General features: G+C 44.3%; 1 protein-coding gene across 2 annotated transcripts in view; it reads left to right on the plus strand.

Moving 5' to 3' along the window:
• The first annotated feature begins 19023 nt into the window (after window positions 1–19023).
• LOC138741053 (sialic acid-binding Ig-like lectin 13) overlaps window positions 19024–24327 on the plus strand; it is a 59070-nt gene continuing 53766 nt past the window's right edge. For both annotated transcript variants that reach the window (XR_011343300.1, XM_069894532.1), the window contains exons 1-2: window positions 19024–19610; window positions 20249–20593. Coding sequence is in view for 1 of the 2 variants with exons in the window: in XM_069894532.1 (XP_069750633.1) it covers window positions 19568–19610; window positions 20249–20593 (388 nt within the window). In the remaining variant the exon portion in view is untranslated. The remainder of the gene's footprint in view (window positions 19611–20248; window positions 20594–24327) is intronic.

Raw genomic sequence — 24327 nt, forward strand, 5'->3', positions numbered from 1 at the left:
GTTAAATGGTGATTTGAAAGGATCCAACTGGGTCCTCAGAGGTGGTCAGGGAACCCGGTAAAACTTACCCGGGCATCCTGCACTGGCAGTTTGAAAGGGGAGATGGCTGACCAGGTTACTCTGGTGACATCAGTACTTGGACACTGGCATCACAGGGAAACCCCTAGCTGAGGTGCTGCTGGCACAATTGGTGGGAGAGAGATTGCTGCCACTGGAGGGAGAGGGGGGCCATGATTGGGTGTGGGGGGAGGAGAGGTCACTGCTGCTTGATGGGGGGGGCGAGAGGGAGAGGAGGGTCACAATGTGCCGCTGCTGTAAATACCACTCTGGTTTGCAATGATGACTCAATGCAGGAATGTGGGAGCAATGGCTGTCTTATTCACCCATAACTCCTCACACTGCTGGAACCATTTTGGTGCTGACAGAGCAGTTCCAGTGGTGTGGGAGATTATGGGTAAGGAAGATGGCCATTGCTGGAGCAGCTCATCGTGGCAGCAACCTCCACCACCTACCCTACCCCGTTGAGGCAGGAGGGCATAACGGTCAAGGTGGGTGTCGACTAATGGGGGGAGGGCGACTGATTGGGGAGGGTGATTGATGGTGGGGGTGGTGACTAACAGAGGGGTGACCGACAGTGGGGGTGGCAGTTGACTGTAAGGGTGGGGACTGACAGCCGGTGTGGGGGGGGGGGGGGGGAAAGGGGGGAGATTGACTGCCTATAGTTCCCGTGAGTGTGGAACACATCAATTACCACCTTATCATGGGGGCGGGATCCCCATTAAATCACTGGGTTGGCAATTTAATGGGAATCCCTGTGATTTGAACACTTTTGCCCCAGTAATCACACCCAGGTCCCAGAAGGGCTACCCAAGTTCTGCAATTTGAAAGGGGCTGGTGTCCCTGATGAATTTCAGAACTGGGACCCAGGTAAGGTCAAAACAGGGCCTTCGATGAGTGTTGGAACAGGGGCCCTTGTCTGTCTCAGAACAACTGGTGAGTCCAGAAAGAGTGCAAGAACCAAAGCATAGGTGAGTTGAGAGTGAGGGCTGGAACCAAGACACAGGTGAATTGGCAAGCATCGGAGAACTCCTCTCCCTTCTTTCCTCTCACCTTATACTTACAGACTTTCCTTATTTTCCCCAGCATCCCATTCTATTTCAGAACTTTCCTTCCATTATTCTGCGCCTCCCTATTTCTGTGCAAGTGACAAGAGTGACATATCTTTACACTAGCTTTTGTAAACTCAAGAACACCCAAAGACAGTGAAAATGAATTGTAATGCTCGCCTTGACTTTGTGCTTCAACAATCTTCAAACTCAAATGGGTGAAGACTGTGATGATGCTCAGGAGGGCGTTCTGCATAGCAGTTAGTAAATGCTGAACATCATAACAACTCACATCTTATTGAACAGGCATCCTTTTTTTTAAATTCACATTCCACCTTAAGTATTCCCTATGCAATAAGTGTTCTGTGATTAGTAAGGGATTGCTTAAGTTGGTATGTGAGGGGAAGGAAAAAGGTGTGAAAACCACTGTTTTAGTCGTACTTAATTGACTCGTTATGTGCACGGTTTCGTAACTCTAAAGGAAATGGGCCAATGACAATTTTTCTCAAGCAAAATATTTCAGTAACAGTTGGGTCTAGAGTAATGGTTCTCAACCTTCCCTTCCCATTCACATACCATCTTAAGCCATCCCTTACTAATTACAGAGCACTAATGGCATAGGGATTACTTAAAATGGTATGTGAGTGGAAAAAGTTTTGAAAACCACTGATACAGATGCTGTCAATCTGGAAAAAACAGAAGATTTTTTCTTTTAATATTTTTATTGGTTTTGGATTTACACAAATAAACATATAAGACAAATATTTATGGAATGCACAATAAAAGTGACAGATTACATTTTAGCTCAATAAAATATAAAGGCACACAGAGTGTATCTATAATTTAAAAGACATCTAATAATTCTATCATGTCTCTAAACTCCATCTCCATACCAATGATGTATGGCTAAAAATGAAATGTACTTCATTCTTGGAATAAAATGGCAAAGGACTGAAATTCAGGATTTTTATTATGCTGAGGTTGTGGAAATAACTCAGTAATGGTCCCTACAACATTTTAAAAACTTATATTTGAGTGACTGTATTAACTGAGTAATGAATCTTTTCTCAATTTATGCAGGATATAATGTCTCTCAGCCACTGAACATGGGTGGGCAGGGCAACATCTAAGCAGTATCGGACGTCTGGTCAAACCAGAGGGAAAGGATATTTGATTGGAGTTAAAAGAGCATCCTTTCCAGTTCTTCTGAAAAGAGCAACAAAAAGATTAGGCTGTAGATTTAAATTAAGGATAAAGTTTGAAACCCATCCCTCAAGTATGTTTCAAGGCTAGGACATATCCAGAACATATGGATTTATCACAAGAATTTACATCTGAATAGAGACAAAATAATTTAGCTTTAGACACGTGGGCCTTACAAATCTCGTCCAATAATAGGCCCTTTCAAACTGCCATGTAAAATGGGGTTAACCTATGTAAATATAATTCACCAATTTTGATACATTTGATGGAAATATGGAATAAGATCAATGAAAAGAAAGGTACATGGTAAAGTTTCTATGAAGTCACATTTGTATGAGAATGAACTTTTTTTCCTTTTATGGTTAATAATCAAATTTTGTAAATATGGGATCAAAAGGGAATTAAATTTGTACAGGATTGTTATTAAGCAGGTTATTTTATTACTTTTCAAAGAATGAAGGAAAAATATAAAATACCATTGAGTACTCTTTTTTGTTATTATCAAATTAGAGCTTTGTTGACGGATCAATTTGGGAATACTGAGGTTGCCTCGACAGACTAATTTTGAAATTTTAATTAGGTAGAAAAAAAAAAGATCTGCTTCAGGAATGTATGCATTATTACAGAATAAAATGCTCAGGCCAGATTTACAAAAATCTAGGTTAAAATGGGAAAAAGATTTAGGAACACAAATTACTCAGGAGGATTGAGAAATTTGTGTAAAGATAGTATCACAAAAATTGTGAATGTAAGATAATCATTATAATTCTGTATGCACTCACACAATTAAGACTCCGAGAAGTGATGCTTTCTAATCCTTGAGACTAACATGGCCTGCTGATACACAGGGTTATGTGGAAGGGTGACATCATGATGTCCAGCAGAGGTCAGGCTTATACCCAACAATCTTCTCCCACCATTCAGTAAATGCTAACTGGGCCTCTTCAAACTAATAAGATTACATTGAGCCCAGGACTACAAGTGAGAATAAGAATACATCTCATGAGTAATTATAATTATAAAAGGGAAAGTATTTAATAAGAATCAGGGCACATAGTCCTTAATGCATTCAGGTGGTCTTCTTTCTCTTTTGGACCGCCTCAGCATGGTTTGCTATGCCGGTCTTTGCTTGGGACCCATAGATCGGTTGACGGTGACTGCCCATCTTCGCTGACCTTCAGTGGCAGCTGCCCTTCTGGCTGTGTGTCTCAGCTACTGGACTCCTTACTGGACTGCTCAGCTCTGCGACCGTCTCTGCTCCCCCACTCAGTCTGAGGGGTAGGATAGTCGGGGCAGGCCACAGCATGTCTGATTTGACCTCCTCCAGATCATAAGGCAGTTCATGGACCCTAGTGTCCATCAATGCTCGTAATTGGTCAATTTATCACTTCCACAATCTGTCCCCCACTAGAACAGAGTATGAGCAGGGGCTCAGTTTTTGTAAGATTACTCCTACCACCCATGGGTCTTTATATTGTCTATGATCTTGTACCAGAACTCTCTCACCTACTTCCAATGTTCTAGGCGAGGTCTGTGGCAATGCTGTTTTTTGCAATCAGAGACCCAGATCTGGATGAACTGTGGACAGCCTGGCTAAACATCAGTTCTGTTTTGGTGCATTTTGTGGTAGAATGAGGCATGTTTCTGTATCCCAATAGGAAATCTGCGATTTTGTGTGTTCAGGAGGCATTGAGAAGTTTCACGGTTTTCATTGCTTTTTTGAATGTTTGTACAAAATGTTCTGCCTCCCCATTAGTACTTGGGTGATAGGGTGTGGACAAAATATGTCTGATATTATTGTGGTGAATATTTTTTTTAAATGTTCTGATGTAAATTGAGGCCCATTGTCCATAACTAATTCATGAGGCAATCCATAAGTGTCAAAGGTAGCTCATAGACAGTCAATTGTGGGTATTTTTCAGCTGTGAAACTACTGGCCATTTGGAGTGTGCATTCACAGCTATTAGGAAAGTCTCACCTATGAATGGTTTATATCACAGTTTTAAGCATCTTTTGAATTCTGGCTGCAACTCATACTGGTATACCTTTGTATGACCCCAGGATTAAACTTAGAGGCATGTTGTCTGTGATCAGGGTGAATTTTTTTACACCAATCCTTCTTTTTCCAATTGGGTGTAATTGCGCTCGCTTGTGGGTAATGTTCATGAAGTATACACTACTGGTTGCTCACCTTTTTCTGTGATTTGGGATAGTACCACTCCTACTCCCACTGATGAAGCATCCATGGCTAGTGTAACTTCTTTACCAGGGTCGTAGTGGATCAGCTCTTTATTTGTTGATGTTAGCATTTGCTTTAGTTGATTGTGTTTTTAATTTCTGTGTTCCAATACCATGTTTGATCTTTCTTGAATATTTGGTTCAGCAGACTGCATAACGTAGACATACAAGGGAGATGTTTTTGGTAGTGATTAACAAGTCCTAGGAAGGACTGTAATTCCAATTTGTTGGTTGGGTTTGGGGCCTTGCGAATGGCTTCTGTTCCTGCTGGATTCATTCGCATCCCCTTCTTGTCGATTGTAAACACAAGGTATGTTACTGAGGGGTGCATGAAGACACATTTGTTCTTTTGTAATCGCATATTGTAGTCTGGTTAAAACTTTTTCAAGGTTTTGTAAGTGTTCACTGTCATCTAGGTAACACCCAACTGAGACTCCATGTAGTAATTTGTCCATTGTTGCTTGAAAAATCACAGTGTCGCTGAAATGTAGAGGTGAATAGTCCCAGATGGGTATTGATTGTTACATACTCCCTTGATTTTTTTTGTCCATTTCTATCTGTTGACATGCTTGTGACAAAGCTAGTTTTGTGAAATTTTTGCCCTCCATTTAGCGGTTGCAACAATTCTTCTGCGTTGGGCATTGGGTGTTTGGGTATTTTGAATGATGGATTGATGGTGATTTTGTAATCGCGCAAATGCTTTTTGTACGTGTATGATGGGTGGTGCCCAATCGCTGTATTGTATTGGTTCTAATATGCCTTCATATTTAGTTTGTTTAATTCAGCCTCAATTTTCCCTTTCATAGCAAATGGGACTGTTCTAGCTTTGATGAATTTTGGTTCTGCATTATCTTTTAATTGCAGTTTGGCTTGAACACCTTTGATTTTCCCCAATACTTGTTGGAAAACCACTGCATGGTTGCTGAGAATTTGGTCAAGTTCTGGTTGGGAGATGTCCGTGTGGTTTACACTTACTATTGAACCGATTTCTAGCCAGTCTAGGGTATTGTGTTGTAGCTAGTTTCTTCTGACGAGTGCTGGTCCCTGGGTATCTTCAATAGAGAGAGAGAGTGTCTTTAGTTATTGTTGTTTGTTTTCTACTTGGACCATACATTTTCCTGTAACAGATCTTAAGAGTTATTTCAGTTGCTTTTTTACACGTAACGGTATTAGGGTCACCTGTGCCCTATGTCTAACTCCATCTTCAGGGGGTGTCCGTTTATTTTTAGCTTGTCCTGGGTAAACTTGTACCTCTCACTTTGTTCATTTTAGATTGGTCACAGTGTTTGAGCTACCGAAAGAAAACAGACACACACACTGAGAGCACTTCAGTTTATACAAATTTTTATTACTAAATCTAAAGCTGAATTCAAACAACAATATGCAAGCCCTTCCCAATTATACTTATCAAAGCCTGGACTGGTCCCAACTGCCGAAGCGAGGCAACGAAGTTGTCGGGGCGCCGGTAGTATCTTCTCCACCTCCCCCAACCGGGACGTTGGTTGGAGTCTAGAAGTTCTTCTTCTTGCTGAGAGATGTTGCCACCTCTCGGAGAGTCTCAAACTTCAGCAGTGGGACCATGGCTTATATTACCCAAAAATTGTTTACTCATAGCTTATCTCTTTGAATAAATGATTTAATTATCTTCAAGGTCTCCTGACAGTCTGCGACCAACAAAAGACATCTGGATCTCTGGGCCTCATGGTGGAAATTAGATAATGTCTACTGATTCAACTGCATCCTGGGCCTCATGGTGGAATTTAGATTATGTCTACTGATTCATATGCATCCCTTCTTGCATAAGCTGGTCTAAATCTTCCATTACATTCCACCCCTTGGTCGCAGCCTGTCACTTACGAGACCTAACAAGCATTTGAGTGCAGAAGGAGCGAAAAAAGAAACTAAAACTATGATAATCACAAAAATAAGCAATAATGCGAGCAACCAACGGAGAATATTATGGCCCAATCCCCCAAATGTACCAGTTAACCATGAAAAAGGATTCAAACTATCCTTGTGGGCCACAATACCCAGACGCTGAAGCTCATGAACAGATTTTGAAACATGCTGAACAATATCAGATACTTTAGTGGATACATCGGGAACATACGAGCAACATTCAGAACCGACAACAGCACACGTGCCACCCTGTTTTGCTAAAAGAAAATCCAGGACCATACGCTTCTGTAAAGCCACTGTCCTGACAGCAGAGAGCTCATGATTAAGGTCATTAAGGCCCTGACTGACAGATAAAAGGGTGAAGGATGTCTCATTGGCAATAGAGCTCATCAAATCATATAATTTGTGAACCTCTTGGGAAATACGAATAACGCCATAACCTGGGATCAAGGTGCCAAAGAAAATCTCGGCACCTGAGAGGGCACATCTATGCCGAAGGACAGGGGACATACGCATAAGTGAGGGATGATCCTGTAAATGGGAAATATGATGCAGGTAGGGGACGGTGTTTGCCAAATAGCAGCAATCACCCCAGGTAAGGGGTAGCCATGCAAAGGCATGAAACCCACAAACCCAATAGGTCCCGTTGATAGGATGCTTGGAAATAAAAGGGGAATATGCCAGACAGTCACTGTATCCCAATGCATCAGCAGGACTTTCGGGGTACTTACAAAAGCAGACAGAGCCCTTAACATGTTGAGGAACAATAAAATAGGGGGGTGTTATATTATAAGGGGGGTTAAAAATATGCCATCCTCGAATAATAGCAAAATGTTACAGACTAAAGAACTGGGCCTCCTCAGGCATAGGCTTATTAACATCAATGTAAACCCTGCTTTTGGAGGGATCAAAATATTTCCAGGCAGCAACCTCCTTTCGGGTGAAAGGAATGGGGATCATGGGAATGCCTGTACCGGTATGCAAAGGGCCTCTAGTACAAATCCAATAATCAGATATATTCAATCGGTGAGCGTACGCAAAGGAAACATGGAGAAAGGAATTGTCGGACAAATCTGAAAGAATGTTAGATGGTGAAGTAGACAACCAACCCTCCACAGAATCAGAATCCTCCCACCACTTAGCGACAGGTGGTGCAGAGTTATCACAAGATAAAAAGCAGGTACAAAAATGACCACCACAGAAGTAGGGGACGACTCCTTCAGTTGGTCCATCCACAAACAGAATAAAGGAACCATGACCAGCAATAACATTTATATAAGCTGCACTTGAGGCGGGTGACCGAGGACCTCATTGGTGTAATGCATCGGGCCATGTCCCCCACGGGCAACTCCCTCGGAACGTCCTTAACATTACAAATCCAATTGCTGGCACCAAAGCAGCTGTTAAGCCAGATCAGCAGGAGCGCAAGACGGAAGATCTGGAACAAAGAAGCCTGACATATGTCACTCACGATGCCGTAAGCGTTCAGTATTTAAACAAACTAAACCATCCTGTCCCTCAATAGCTACCTACCGAGTGTTACCCTGGGCAGGTGTCACTATTTCCCCTTTTACAGGAGGGCCACTACCTGGTGGTGCCACCTATACCTTTTGTCCATCATTCTCTAGTTTGGGAATGGGGGGCAATGACTGTTTTCCCTCTGGAATAGGCTGTAGTTCAGAAGCGTGAAGAAGTCAGTGGAAAGGTGTACCTCCCTTTAAAGGGCGATGATTCAGATTGTCGACTGCCTGCTGCAGCACATGGCACCACCCCTTCAGGGTCCCCAATGGTGTTAACAAACGAATTTGTTGCTTCACTAAGCCGTTCATTCGTTCAACTAACCCAGCAGCCTGTGGGTAATAAGGAATATGGTGGACCCATAAAATACTGTTGTCAGCTGCCCAATCACAGTTGCCTTCCCGGAGAAGTGCGAGCCATTATCAGACTGATTCGCCTCTGGTACATCATAACGAGAAATTAAATGGTTTAGTCCTTGGGTAGTGCTAGCTTGGTCAGCCGTCTTGGTGGGAAAAGCAAAAACCAGGCCTGAAAAGGTGTCAACCATTACTAGGACATAACGTTTACCCATACAGTCTGGCATAGGGCCTATGTAATCAATTTGCCAGACTGCAGCTGAGCGAGCTCCCCGTCTTATTCGGCCATGCGGACCAGGAGGAATGGTACGGGACTTTACAAGCTGGCATGCTGGGCATGTACGCATGACCATGCGGACATCGTCCTGATGGATGGGTAAGGCATGTGTATGTCCACATAGCTGATCCCTTCTCCCCCAAATGGCCACTCTGTTCGTGTGCCCATTGAGCCAGGGGGACAGTATCGGTGCGGTTGATAGTGGCAAGCTGATCTGCTACTCCATTATGTTGTGCCATGTTCGTCGTCGCATTGGTATGGGCGTCAACATGATATACAGTTATCTCACGATGATAGGAACAGCTGCCACAACTGTTTGCCCCATACTGGGCGGTCATGTACCAGCCAGTCATTCTTTTGCCAATCAGTCAATCATACCACTAGTCCATTAGCCACAGCCCAGGAATCAGTAAATAGCCAAAGAGGGTGATTGTGGGAGCCTAGTGGTAAAGTGACCGTCTTCAACTCAGCATACATACTGGAGCCACCATCCCCCTCCTCCAATAAGTGAGTTCCTGATTTGGGATGGCAAGCCACCGCCTTCCACTTCTGCTTTCCTTGCACCCACCGGCTGCTACCATCAGTAAACCAGGTATCCTCTTGTTCTGCTGGAGTGAGTGAATCATATGGTTTACCCACTGAACTGGTGAAGGGAGTAGGGGAGGGGGAAAGGCAGGTTCAATGTCCTCATGATGAGATGGAAGATCAGCCACCTGTTCGTGTATGCGGCCCACCCCTTCAGGCCCTCTGGTCGCACGACTCTGAATATACCACTTCCATGTAACAATAGAAGTCTGCTGAGCCCGCCCGATCTTTAGATTAGCGTCATTAGCCAAGACCCAGTTCATTATTGGAAGTGCAGGTCTCAACTGGACATCTGCATCACCTGTCATTCTTTCCATCTCCACAAGGGCTCAGTAACAGGGCAGTAACTGTTGTTCAAAAGCAGAATAACGAGTGGCAGCCTCGTGACCAGAATCCCAGCAGGACTCGGCGGCCCTCTTGTTTCTGCCAGAGGCTCCATGAGGCCACATGATCAGTAACGGAGGCCTATAGTTCGTAGGGGGTATTTGGGATGCGGGGAGAAATGGGCAGGGCCTGAAGAATAGCCTGCTTGGCAGACTGGAACGCCCTTTCCTGATCGACACCCCATAAAAAGTCTGTTTTCTTTTGGGTAACCTTATAGGGTAACCTTATATAGAGAACGTAAAAGCAACACTAAATGTGGAAAATGGCGTCGCCAGTATCCCAATAACCCTAGGAAACGCTGGGTCTCCTTTTTACTAGTAGGAGTGGCCAAGACTGCGATCTTATTGTGGACTTTATCGGGGACCACCTTTTCTCCAGAATGCCACTGAATCCCATGGAAAATAACCATCTGGGACGGGTCCTGTACCTTAGCGGGGTTAATGGCCCACTCTCTTTGTATCAGGGTATCTTGGAAACTCTCCATACCTTCCGGTACCATTTCTTCCGTGGCCCCTTGGATCATCACATCATCAATATAATGGTGAATCGAGAGAGAAGGTGATACTGGCACTGCCTCCAAATCAAGGGCAATTAGGCTGTGGCAAATAGTGGGAGAGCGTACATAGCCCTGAGCGAGGCGGGTGAAGGTATACTGACGCCCCTTCCAAGTAAAGGCGAACTGATCCTGTGAGACTTCATCTATAAGAATACTGAAGAAGGCATTAGCGAGATCAATGACAGCATATCATGTTCCTGAGTTCCCAGTAGCAATGTTTTCAATAAGGGTAACAATGTCCGGAACTGCTGAAGCAAGTGGTGGGGCATGTTTGTTCAAAAAACGATAGTCAACTGTCATTCTCCAGGAGCCGTCTGGCTTCTGGACTGGCCAACCAGGGCTATTAAAGGGCGACGTTGCAGGCCTCACTACCCCTTCTTCTTGCAAAGCATCGACGGTGGCAGTAATCTCTTCCTGCCCTCCAGGGAGGCAGTACTGTGGAATGCATACTGGTTTCGGGGGGAGGGGGAAGGCACCATCACAGGATCCCACTTAGCCCGACCCACCATTAATCTTTTAGTAATAGTCCGCATTCCAAATGCAAATCCCCCTTGGCTAGTATTAAGGGCCGTACCGGCCAACATATTAATACCCAGGATACACTCATCAGTGGCAGACACCAGGGCATGTAACCATATAGGGCACACATGTCAAACTCTGGCCCGCGGGCCAAATTGATATAATTATATTTGGCCCGCAAGAACATATTAAATATATATTAGAGTTGGCCCGCTGGCCGCCGCACCAGTATAGCGCATGCACACTGAAGGTGAAAATGAAGACGCCGGAGGTGTGGAGGGATCTCAGAGTCCCGAATCCCGGGGATCGGAGCGCCGCACTCAGCCCGCCCGGCTCCCGGACACACAGACACGGCTGGAGTTGGGGACCATCCTCGCTGGGTTTGCGCTTCAGCGGCGACACCGGACCGAAAGTCTCGTTGGTGATGCCTTCCCCCTCGCTCCGTGCGCGGCGGACCCTGCCTCCAGCTTCTTTTGTTGGAGACGAGCCTGGCGCCGTGAGATCGCAGTTTAATCCCTCTCCAACCATGGGAGGGGAGTGGGAGCAACGCGCTCTTCTCAGCCAATATTTCAGTAACAATTGGGTCTAGAGCAGTGATTCTCACCCTTTCCTTCCCATTCACATCCCACCTTAAGCAATCCCTTACTAATTACAAAGTTCCGATGGCATAGGGCACACATGTCAAATTCTGGCCTGCGGGCCAAATTTGGCCCGCGATATAATTATATTTGGCCCGCAAGATCATTTCAAAAATGTATTAGAGGTGGCCCACTGGCCACCGCGCCAGTATAGCGCATGCACACTAATACAACAAATCCCAGAATGCATTGGCGTCAGCCTACTAATCGCCCCCACCTCCTCTGTTTACATTGCAGGGTCTCACCGTGGACTCTGGTTTTGGGGCCTGGCCGGTGTCAGGGGAAGCCAAGGACGCTTCCCAGCGCCCGGAAGCGGAGGCCTCGGGCCTGTCCTCGCCAGGACCATTGCCCACTCCCCCTCCCTGCCGTAGGCCGATCCGCGACTCACGGTGACGGGGCCGCTGATCCGCCGAGATGCCGCCCTGCAGCGAGAGCCGATGCCCCCGCACTGTCATTGTCCAACCCGATCGCCCGCAAACCCCGCCCTCCCGCACACAGGCCTGAGTAAGTATTATGAACTTTAAACTCAGGATAAAACGATCTTCCAATAGTTTCATGTCACAGTGATAAATATATTCCTGGTTAAAAATGGTCCTGCACCTGGATACAAGCTCATTAGGCATAAAACTTGAAAAGTGTGTAAATCAAAGGATATCTGTACCAATGGAAAAAGGGCATGGCAAATAACCCTGCTAGAGTTCATGCCCACAATCAGTCACCCATTTGATTGTTTCAGGAATCATGTTATTCTCCCACATTCTCAATAGCCCTCAGATTTTACTATTCGACAGCGCACTAGCAACATTTGACAAATCCTCTATAGAGAAATATTATTTATTGAATATTTTATTTCTCATTTGTTAATGCTTCTGGAAAGAGTTTATCCAAAACTATTATTAAACATTTATTTTAATAAGAAAAAGTTTAACATTACATATGTTGAAAGAAGAGAAAACATGCAGATGTTGTTGAAAATTTTCAATAAATATTTAGTTCGGCCCTCGACTTAGTCCAAGTTTTTAATTTTGGCCCTCCGTGAATTTGAGTTTGACACCCCTGATATAGGGGAGGGCCATCACCCACTGTGGTCTGGACTTTTATTTCCTTCGCCAGGGTGATTGCTCCTCCCATCCCCTCTATTCAAAATATTGGTCCAGTCCAGAGGTCGGGGTTTCCAGGAATCACTGAGTGCTTTGCACCGGAATCGACCAAGGCCAAATATTGGCGGTCATTACCCCCAACCCAATGGATTGTTAACGGTATGTAGGGTCGTGTATCCTCCGTATCTCAATGGAGTAGACACGGGAACCCCACCCGCACACTCATGCCTTAGTAGAGTTCGGGGGTCTTCCAAGACCACATGCTACTATTATCCATAAGAGCCTTTTTAACCAATTGTATCTCATCACAGGTAACTGGAGCAAGAGAAACTGGCTCGATAGGAGCAGCAGTGGGAGCAGAAGGCACAGTTGGGCCAGGAAGACTCAAGAGCTGGGGATGATGTTCCCATGCTTTTCTCTTATAAAGGGCATAAATGACTGCAGTAGGTTTCCCATCAATATCACTTTTAGGTACGCCTAACTTTAACAAGGTTAGAAAAAGGTCCCTTCTTGTCGGTCCGTTATTAGCAGCAGGCCCTCTCTTTTCATCCTGCTTGTCTGATTTAACCTGGGTTGTACGTGAGTGGATTTTACCTCCCAACTCTAATTCTCGAGGCCCAGATAAGGCATGCACCACCTCAGACACAGGGTGCCCAATTAACGGACTAGTTACGGACAGAACCAGTCCCCATACAGTGGGTTGGGCGGAACGAACCAATCGGGTATGCATCCGGACGTGAATATCTCTTCATCAGGGCTCCCCCATGTACCCACAGCCTCAAACGCTCTGCATACAAGGCAGAGGCCAGGGCCTGTTGACGAATTACTGCCATACCCTCCTCTGGGGTGCCCCAATTGTTCTGCAAATGTAAATCCCAATCTACTGGTGATGGGTATACTCGTAGCAGGGCATCCCCTAGAGTGGCAAGTAAGTAATCCACCTCTCTTCCTCTACCCCGCAGCTCAGCAGTGACCCGGATATCAGTAGTCAATGTTCCTAATCCCAACAATCCCTCAGGGGTTAAATATACATTACCCCCTCTTTGCTCCCAAACATGCAGGAGCCAAGCCGCAAGAGTTTCTCCTGCCTTTTGCCTAAATCGATCTCCAATGGCAGCCAGCTCTTTTATAGAGAAGTCACACATCATTGACTGCTCTTGACCTCTGCTCCCACTTTGGCCCACAGGGTCCTTTGCCCAGTGGACGGGACGAGGCCTAGGCCATCCCATAGAGGGGGTGGACCATTGAGCATAAGCAAGGGTTTGGGTACCTTCTCCTGGGTCCTCTAGTGAGATCAGGGGATCATCTACCTCTTCAATCTCATCAGTTACATTCCGCCCCTCTCCCTCTCTGTCTGTTTGGAAAATCTGCTGCCTTATAGGGCGGGTATGAACAGTGGGTGGAGAGGGTAGTATGTTAGGCACATGCTGAGGAGTATCTGCATTATTACCATTGTCATCATTCCAGATATTCTCGTCCCAATCATCAATTACATCAGGATCGTCGCCATTCCTTATCATGGCACGAATACGATGTGGATCGGGTTCTACCCCTTGCTTTTCCTTATCTGCACAGAGCTGCTGCCAGAGTTTAAAATTATGGCAAATCATTTGGACATGCTTATCCGCCCATTCTTTGGCTCGGTCCTCACTGGTGCAAACAATCTCGCTCATCATGGAACAGTGTTGTCGCATGGCTTCTATCTCCTCCTCTAGTTGCTCTCTCTTGTGCTGGGATTCTACTTCTTGCTGTACAGATTCTGCTTCACGCTGAACGATGTGGTGCAAGGCTGTGGCCAGCAGCCAAAAACCATCCATCAGTGTCCCCTTCTTAACAGGAAATTGACTTTCTCGAAGGAGATTGGCAACCCGAGGTGCACTTGATGGATCTAACCTCTCATCCCAACTAATGGGTGGTCCCAACAAAGACAGAGTATTGGCCAACATGCCAAACCCATCATCTTTGGAAGTCCATCCCGGAATCAAGAACTGCTCAGGGCTCACCTCTTTCTTTCAATGAAGCATCTTGAGACCAATCCTGTTCGCAATGCCAATTGTCTTGGGTAAACTTATTCCTCTCATTTTGATCGTTTTAGATTGGTCACAGTGTTTGAGCTACCGAAAGAAAATAGACACACACACCGAGAGCAGTTCAGTTTATACAAGGCTTTATTACTAAAGCTAAAGCTGAATTCACTCTACAATATGCAAACCCTTCCCAATTATACTTATCAACGCCTGGACTGGTCCCAACTGCCGAAGCGAGGCAATGATTGCACACTTGCAGTAGGTTGTCTGGGCGCCGGTAGCAACTTCTCCACCTCTCCCGACCGGGATGTTGGTTGGAGTCTAGAAGTTCTTCTTGCTGAGAGATGTTGCCACCTCTTAGAGAGTCTCAAACTTCAGCAGTGGGACCATGGCTTATATTACCCAAAAATTGTTTACTCATAGCTTATCTCTTTGAATAAATGATTTAATTATCTTCAAGGTCTCCTGACAGTCAGAGACACTGGATCTCTGGGCCTCATGGTGGAAATTAGATTATGTCTTTCTATTCAACTGCATCCCTGAGCCCCATGGTGGAATTTAGATTATGTCTTCTGATGCAATTGCATCCCTTGTTGCATAAGCTGGTCTAAATCCTCCATTACATAGCTGTATAAGGATTACTGTGTTTCTTCCATTTATTCCTTGGATATAATTGTGGTGATATGTAATTACACCACTAGGTCACCAAGGTTCATCCCGGTGACCTTGTATATAAAGCAGTCCAGAGCTAAAGTCTAGCCTTCTAGGTTCATCTTACAGAGAAACAAGATATCTTAGTGTGCATATTAGTTTATTAAAGCTGCCTTATACTTGCACTGCTGGTGTGGTTATTGTCAGTAAAATTTAATAAATTAATATGATAGCTACTAGGATAGAAGCTGCTTCTGCTCCAATGCACATTCCTGACCACCTGGAGACTCTTCCTGAGGAATGAAATCCGGAGACAATCAGCACGCACATGCATCGGAGGTCAGAGACAGCAAGGGACCGCTGTACTAGAATCGTGGTGAAATGTGGGGAAGACCACAGAAGTACGATAGGGCAGGTAAGAAATGGCCAAGAGCCCTGCCTGCCCATGGGCTCACCAAAACAGGTGCTGCCAACCCTAAACCTCGGTCTGATCAGAAAGGGGCCACTACAAGCGCGGGTGGAAAGATCTCCACAAGTCGTCCTCCCGATCACCACGTATGTGCAGAATTCCTGACCACTCCAAGTCAAGGAAAGCAGACGTCGCTACCGTCACTCCCCCAGCAGTAGTTTCCCCAGTACCAATGCTACCACTGTGTTCTGCCTAAGCCACTGCAAATGTCCCAATGCCAGAGACCCAGCCAACAGCCCCATGCTCCCAGGTTACTCCTCCAGCAGACACAAGCCCCACAGAGGCTTTACCAGCATCTCCCAGTATCCCAGGGTCCGCCCTTGCTACACCTAGATCCAGAGACCACATGGAGACCGGGAACAACCCCCAGGGTGCCCCCACGTTACCTAAGGGATCAGAGACTGCAACTTAGCCATGCACTGCGACCAGGCAGGCTGGAGCTTGACTTCAGAAATCCTGGAGCCGGCACGCACTTCAGCCTCTGGCGGAGATGCTTTCTGAATTACGTGGAGGGTGCTGAGGCATCGGATAAAGAGTTATTAATGCTGCTGTTAGCGCAGCTGGGAGACCACCCTTACTCCCTTATACAGGATGTCAGGTCCTACCAAGAGGCAATGAGCATTTTACAGAGGCATTACAGTAAGGGGCATAATGAACTCCACTCCCAGTACAGACTCATGACCAGGTCACAACAAGTGACCAGAGACTTTATACTCTCTCTGAAAGACCTGGCGAGAGGCTGCAACTTTAAAGCAGTATCAGCTCAGGAGTATGCGGAGGACTTTATTACAACAGAATTGTTGCGGGCATACGGTCCACTGAGACGAGATATCGATTGCTGGAGAAAGGAATGGTGGGGCTAGATGAGGCAGAGACTATCGCAGAAGCTTTAGAAAACACCAGGAAAGAATTGGAGGAGTACTCACAGGACCCTGGGGCTGGGACAAACGTCACACTGCTGGACTCTCTAGCCCCAGGAAAAGTATGCTGCCTCACAGGAATTCACAGCAGCAGCAGCACCTTGAGGGTCCCAAGTGCTTTTTCTGTGGACAAAGAAAGCACCCCAGAGCCCTCTGCCCTGCCAGAGAAAATGCCTGTTCCAACTGTGGAAAACGTGGGCATAATGCAAAAGTCTGCAGAAGCCCCAAGGCCACAGCCAAAATCCATTCTCATGCCAATGAGAGGCAGGAAAGCTCTTCTTTCTCCACAGAAACAGAAGAAGAAGAATGCCATGTGCAACCAGCCATCTTGGACAAATGCTACAGAGCAGAGTAGTCTTCAGGAGATGAATATGATGCTGAGTACTATCGGATGGAAGGACACGAAGGACATGCCAGACTTGCTTCCCTATGCATGAATCAGGCGAGTCCACACAATTTATCTGATGCCACTGTGTGCAACAAAATTAATGATGTGAGGGTAAATTGCTTAATAGATAGTGGAAGCACTGAAAGTTTCATTGACCAGGGGTTAGTCAACTGCCTTGCCCTCCCCACACGCCCGAGTGAGCACTGGATCCTGTTAGCAGCCAGCACCCTTGCGGCTGAGGTAAAACAGTTTTGCAGGATTACTCTAGAAATCCAGGGCACAAAATACAAAGGGTACAAATTACGAGTACTCCCTCACATCTGTGCCCTGGTACTATTGGGGTTAGATTTTCAGTGTCAGTTAGAAAACATTACAATAGTGCACAACGGGCCTCACCCCCCACTACGCCTTACGAAGAAACAACACTGCAGCCTGTCTGTCCTGAACATAGAACCCCTTCCACTGTTCACACACCTGACCCCAGAATGCACACCAATAGCCACAAAGAGCAGGAGGTGCAGTCTTCATTAGGACAGAGGTCCGCATGCTACTACAGGAGAACATCATAGAGCAGAGCACCAGCCCCTGTAGAGCCCAGGTGGTTGTAGTCAAGTCAGGAGAAAAACTGCGCATGGTAGTGGATTACAGCCAGACAATCAACAAATTTACACGACTAGATGCCTACCCCCTGTCATGCATAGCAGACATGGTCAACAACATTGCGCAGTATAAGGTGTTCTCCACCATAGACCTGCAGGCAGCATACCACCAACCGCCCATTAGAAACAGCGATCGCATTTACACGGCATTTGAGGCAGATGGCAGGCTGCATCAATTTATGTGACTCCCCTTCCGTGTTACCAGTGGAGTGTCCCTGTTTCAGAGAGAAATGGACTGAATAGTAGATGAGCTCCAACTGAAAACGGTGTTCCCCTACTTCGACAACGTGACAATCTGTGGCCACATTCAGGAGGATCATGACACGAATTTAAAACGCTTCTTCCAGGCAGCCGAGGAAAGGAACCTAACATACAACAGGGATAAATGCGTCTTTAGCGCCAGGAAGTTGCCAATCCTGGTCTACATAGTGCAGAACGTGGAAATCAGCCCAGACCCAGCCCATATGCGCCCTCTCCTAGACCTCCCAGTGCCACACACGCTGAAAGCACAAAAAAGGTGTTTGGGACTGTTCGCTTACTATGCCCAATGGATCCCCAACTACACCGACAGGGACGGCCCACTTATAAAAGCCTCAGTTTTCCCACTATGCCCAGCAGCCACCAGAGCATTCAGGGACATTAGGGACCATATCGCTAAAGCTACCATGTGGTCCATAGATGAATCGATCCTGTTTCAAGTAGAAACAAATGCATCGATGTGGCTCTGGCAGCCCCCCTGAACCAAGATGGACGACCGGTGGCCTTTTCCTTGCGAACCCTACAGGGGTCAGAGGTAAGACACTCAGCAGTAGAGAAGGAGGCCCTAGCCATTGTGGAAGCCGTAAGGCACTGGCGACATTTTCTGGCATGCAAACACTTCACCCTCGTCACGGACCAAGGGGCCAACTAATGTTCGATAACCACAACAGGGGGAGAATTGAAGAACGACAAAACCCTGCACTGGCAGATAGAATTGTCTACATTTAACGACGACATTCTATACCGCCCCGGGAGCCCCCGGACGCGCTGTCCAGAGGCCATCTTTAACCACACGTCCCAGTTGCAGAGCTTGCACTATGAGCTGGACTGTTTCACTTTATTAAAACCCCAGTCCTCCCATTTTCGGTAGAGGACGTGAGGTTAGTGAACAAGAGCTGTGCGAAATACAAACCACAATTTTACCAGCCAGACAAAGCTACCCTGATCAAAGCTACCAAACCTTTTGAGTGCCCCAGCCTCGATTTTAAAGGATCGCTCCCATCCAATAATAGAAATGCCTATTTCCTGAACGTAATAGATGAATATTGTTTCCCCTTCGCAATCCCATGTTCTGATGTATCAGTAGCCACTGTTCTCAAGTGCCTCCAACCCATCTTCAGCATATTTGGGTACCCGAACTACATACACACAGACAGGGGTGCTGCATTCATGAGCGCAGAAGGACAGCAGTACCTGCACGAGAGAGGGATTGCAATTCCTAGTGCAGCCAATGCACGTTTTGAGGAATGCCCCCAGTGCCCCCCACCCCGATGACAGTGCGACCACACCAGAGTGGTGGGTGCACCAAGTCACAGCAGTCCAGTCCGCAGACAGAGCCTCAGGCAAAGCTGGCCCCAACACTGTAACTTGACAACTCGGGAGACCTTGAGCAAGGGAAGGGGGAAAGCGGAGCGATTGCAGGAAAGGAGAGGAACTTTTATGAAAGTATTTCGATTGTCGCAAAGAAAAAGAGGCAAGAGGAATCCACGTCCCTGGGAGAATCCCGCCGGCGTATTCGGTGGAGCACCATTGTTTTGTTGTTGGCTGCTATCTGTGTCGGATTCCTTCTGATCCGCACAGAGGCTCAAACTCTGGTCGAAGGAGGCAGAAATAGTCACCGGGAGTTGGGAAGGGGTGGGGGTTTAGTGAAAACCTCCTTCAGCCCGGACGCAACTTCCTCCGTTCAGAACAGAACTTTGCTGCTTTCTGCCGGGTGGACCGTGAATCAGTGAACGTTTCCAATTGTCTCCGCCGCTGGCGGCCACCGACCGAGGACGGGTCCAGGGACCGGCGACGGCCAGCAAGCAGGGCAAAGATGCGACTCCTGCTGCTGTCCCTGCTACACACAGGAATCCAAGGTCAGTTGTGCACCGACCAAGAGCTGGGGGGGGGGGGGGGGGGGAGAATATTTGGGGGGGGGGGAGAATTCCGACTTTTAATTGCAATTAGTCAGGGGGTGAGTCTGATTAAAACGTCCGGACAAAAGCCCAGTAAACTTCCTTAAGGGGAAGTCGTGAATCTTTGTGGATTGAAAAAAGGTTTTAGACTGTAAAACACAGCCCTGGGATAAAGCCTTTGGCCATCCTCGCGATCAAATGCATCTCATCATTTGATGCTCCTCTCTCAGGTCACCCCTCAACCTCATTTTTGTGAATTAATCGACTGCAAATCCCTGCAACCCTTTGATTCCTTCAACATTGGAAGTAAGCTGAGAACTTCATGGAACCTGAAGCAGAATACAAAAATTATTATAGTATCATTCTAATTTTTCTGTGACAGTCTGTGCAGATTAACATTTAAAACAGAATATCAAGTCTCCAACCAGACCATAGTTTAAAATTACACTTGAAAAAGACAAATATTTTGAGGTTTCTTTGAAATATGAAAATCATTGGAGCAGCTTTTTTAAATTTGTTCAGCAGTGTTTAAAAAGAGTAAATTAAACTATTAACTGTACCCAGACTGAAAATGATTTTTTTTTCTCTCCCTCCATCAGGATTTCTGAGGATCAAAGACATGAACCAGCCACGACTTGTCAGTGTCCGGAGAGGGGAGTCCGTCAAGTTAAACTGTTCATTTTCTTATAACGGAAGTTTGGATCCCTGGGTACACATTTCCTGGCAAATAAGAGACTCAGGGACTTATGCTTCTCAGAATTCAAGTCGCTTATCATGCATTCCTGATGTCCTTCCAGATGGTTTCAAACTCTGTACAGAATCACTGAAGGTTGAATCTGTTTCATTTGGTCACTCCGATTATAACTACACCTGTGAAGTGAAAATACCATCTGATTACCCACCAGTACATGTGAAAGGTCAAGGAACACAAATGCAGATTTATGGTAAAGTATTTGCTAAACTGCTGATCTAGTTTCTGCCTGACATGATTATTGAATAAAGTTAACATTAAATAGCCAGCAAAACTAACTAGAAATCATGCAAAATGAGTAAATAATGTTTGAATAATAAGAGGTATGTCTGTACTCATGATCTGAGCAATTTTTGCCAGACATCGTTTGGGATTATTTGATTCATTGAGGATCATGAATCAAGTAGGAAAACTGTCCCTGAAATTATTTCTATTTTACTATGTTTTGTGATCATGCCAAAGTTTTAGTTGGTTTTACAATAGTTCAAGCATAACTCTTTGAAAGAATTTCATTGGTTATACCTCTCCTCTCAATTTGATGACGTTTATAGTTCTTTATCTTTTATTTTTATTGGTTTTTATGTATGTGTATGTATATCTATATATATATATATATATATCTATAGTACATTTATGGAATAAACAATAAAAATAGTAAGTTACATAGCTCAGCAAATATAAAGTCATATAAAGCGCATCCAAATATATAGAACATAGACACATCTAATAATTTTAACATGGCTAATCGGGTCTCTAAACCCCCATTCCCTTATATCATTGCATGGCGCGAGAAGGAAAAAAAATGTAATTCATTCCTGGAATTTAATAACAAAGTACTAAAGTTTAGGATTTCTGTTACGTCTAAAGGTTGTGGAAAAAAAAACATTCAAGAGTGGTTCCCACAACATTTGAAACCTTATATTTGTTATTAATTGATGAATGAACCTTTTCCAGATTTAAACAGGACGACGTCCCTTAACCACTGAGCATGGATAGGTGGGGCAGCATCCTTGAATCTAAACAATATCGCACAGCTGGCTAAAAGAGGGGCAAAAGACAGAACTAGACATTTGATTAAAGTTAAAAGAACCTCATCCTCTCCAGTTGTGCTGAAAAGAGCAAGCAAAGGATTTGGCTCTAGATTTAAATTAAGGATTAAGGACAGAGTTTGAACAATATCCTTCAAGACTAGGATACGTCCGAATCATATGCATTAGAGAAGTATTTGTATTAAAGAAAAAAAATGATTTGCTGTTCCATGAATTTCACAAAGTCAATATCTGATAGTAAAGTTAAAATAAAATGTCAATTACTCTTTAATTTGAGGGAGGCCATGAAGGGTCCAGGATTATACCGCAGGGGCATGATCTGATATGACAATGATAATTACAAAAACGAGACAGTGGATCAATTGATTATCAATAAGAAAATAGTCAATTCAAGAAAGTGTGATGAACTATTGAAAAGTTCTTGGATGAAGAAGATGCCAAACAGCAGAGATACCATAACCTCATAAGAAAGAAAGAATTAATGAGGCAGATTTATTCATTGTAACAGGGTTAGGAGATGAAAAATCTTAAGCAGGATCTAACAAAAAATTAAAATCCTGTGCAGGGAGTATAAACTCAAATCTGTTAGAGAAAAAAAATATTCAAGAATCCCACATTATAAACATCAGCAAAACCCTCTATTTTATTATATAATTTCCCTGAAACAATAACATAGCAACCACTTGTGTCAGATAAAACACTATGATGGACAAAAGGAATATTTTAATGAATAAGAATCGACACCCCTCTGGCTTTAACCTGAAATGAAGATGCTACCCCCCACCTTGTCATGAGGATTATTGCAATTGTGATTGTGTGTTGCTTGTAAAAAAATATAATTGTGTCTTAAGTTGATTAATATATGAAAACACTTACTTCCTTTTAACCATATGGTTCAAGCCTTTTATGTTCCAAATAAGTAAATTAATAGAATTATCCATAATTTTTAAAATTAAAACTGCAATTTGATCAACACAGGTATTAGACTTGCTGCTAAAAATTAACACTAATAACAAAATTAACACCATAACAACCTTAAGAAAATAACCTCCCTCCCTTCCCCTCTCCATAAAACCCAAAAGTCAGACAGCTGATGAAGATACCAACAACATGCTCAACAAAACAACAGTTCAAGCATAACTCTCTGAAAGAATTTCATTGGCTATACCTCTCCTCTCAATTTGGTGACTTTCATTATAGTTGATAGTTGTTCCATTTCCATTAGTAAATAATTCAAAGAAATAGAAATAAATAATTAACATTAAAAATGTACACTAGGTCAATCAGGATCTGGGAGGAAAGTTAATGTTTTGATATGAACAATTAATCAACATCAATCCACACAATTAACAAATTACAATAACATTCCTGATATCCCAACCAACCAATTTTCCCTTGCAACCGTGTCTGCCTGTCCCGCATCGGACTTGTCAGCCACAAACGAGCCTGCAGCTGACGTGGACATTACCCCTCCATAAATCTTCGTCCGCGAAGCCAAGCCAAAGTTTGGTATCCAGTACCTACAGGGATGGCAGATTTTCCAGTTGAGTGAGACTCACTCTTACAATGCCTAACTAATACATCTGCATTAAGAAAACACAGTTTAAAAGACAAAAGACAGTGCAAAATGTAAAGAAATTAGAAAAAAATTATGTTGTACTTGTTAATTATGTAACATTAATTATGTAGAGTGATGAGAGACCACTCTGACTGACCCACGAAAAGGGTTGTAATTGCAGAAGGAGGTATTTGTCTAAAAAGGACATTTCTCTGAAGCCCCTCAATAAGAATTTCATGAGTAATTAACATTCTGTCACCCACAGTCTCTGTCACCCACTTCAGACACTGAAAACTTCATCGTAAAGCCTGTATGTCTGACCCATCTTAAATACTGCATCTCTGACCCATCCAAGGCCTGTGAATCACATTCATCTAAAGCCTACGGGTCACTTCAATTTCAATTCAGTGTCATCACTGAATTTCTGAAACTGAACTTTGAACTTTGGAGAATTGAGCCTTGAGCTGTAGTGGCTTGTGTATTCTACATACACCATTATATTCACGCATAGTTGGAGTATAAATTAGATAATTGTATATAAATTTGGTTAAGTTTAGATAAGTTAGTTAAATTAGAGTAGGTGTCATATAATTGCTGATTAATAATTAGAAATATTATTTTAATTATAACACCACTTGGTTTAATTTTTATCACTGCAGTTGTGTTTGTAACACCATGTTAAGCAATCTCTATGCCATAGGTGCTCTGTGATTAGTAAGGGATTGCTTAACGTGGTATATAGGTGGAAAGAAAAAGGCTTGAAAACTACTGTTTTAATCGTACCTAATTGACTTGTTATGTGCATGGTTTCATAACTCCAAAGGAAATGGGCCAGAGACAATTTTTCTCAAGCAAAATATTTCAGTAACAATTGGGTCCAGAGCAGTGATTCTCAACCTTCACTTCCCACTCACCAACCACCTTTCCTTCCCTTACTAATCACAGAGCACCGATGGCATAGGGATTGCTAAGGTGGAATGTGAGTTTAGGGGGGCAGTTTGAAAACCACTGCTCTAAAATATACAGGTTTGTTGGCTCATTGAGTGGCACAGATTTCAATTTTCAATCGCTGGAATTGGCTGCTACCAGGTTGTAAAATAATAAAAATAAATTAAAAACTCAACGCAAGTTCATTCTTGTAAATGTCAAGAAGACATTTGTCAATAAGGCAGCTGCTCCATAATTCTCTCTAATTTTCGCATCCAACAATCCATGAACATGATCTTTAACTTAACATTTTCCATCAACATTACAGCCAAGCTTAGATCAAACCCAAGATTCCTTTTATTGTCATGTAATAATACAAAAAAATGTAACATA

This window comes from Narcine bancroftii, chromosome 8 (genome assembly GCF_036971445.1).
Source record: "Narcine bancroftii isolate sNarBan1 chromosome 8, sNarBan1.hap1, whole genome shotgun sequence".
In the NCBI taxonomy this organism is placed as follows: Eukaryota; Metazoa; Chordata; class Chondrichthyes; order Torpediniformes; family Narcinidae; genus Narcine; species Narcine bancroftii.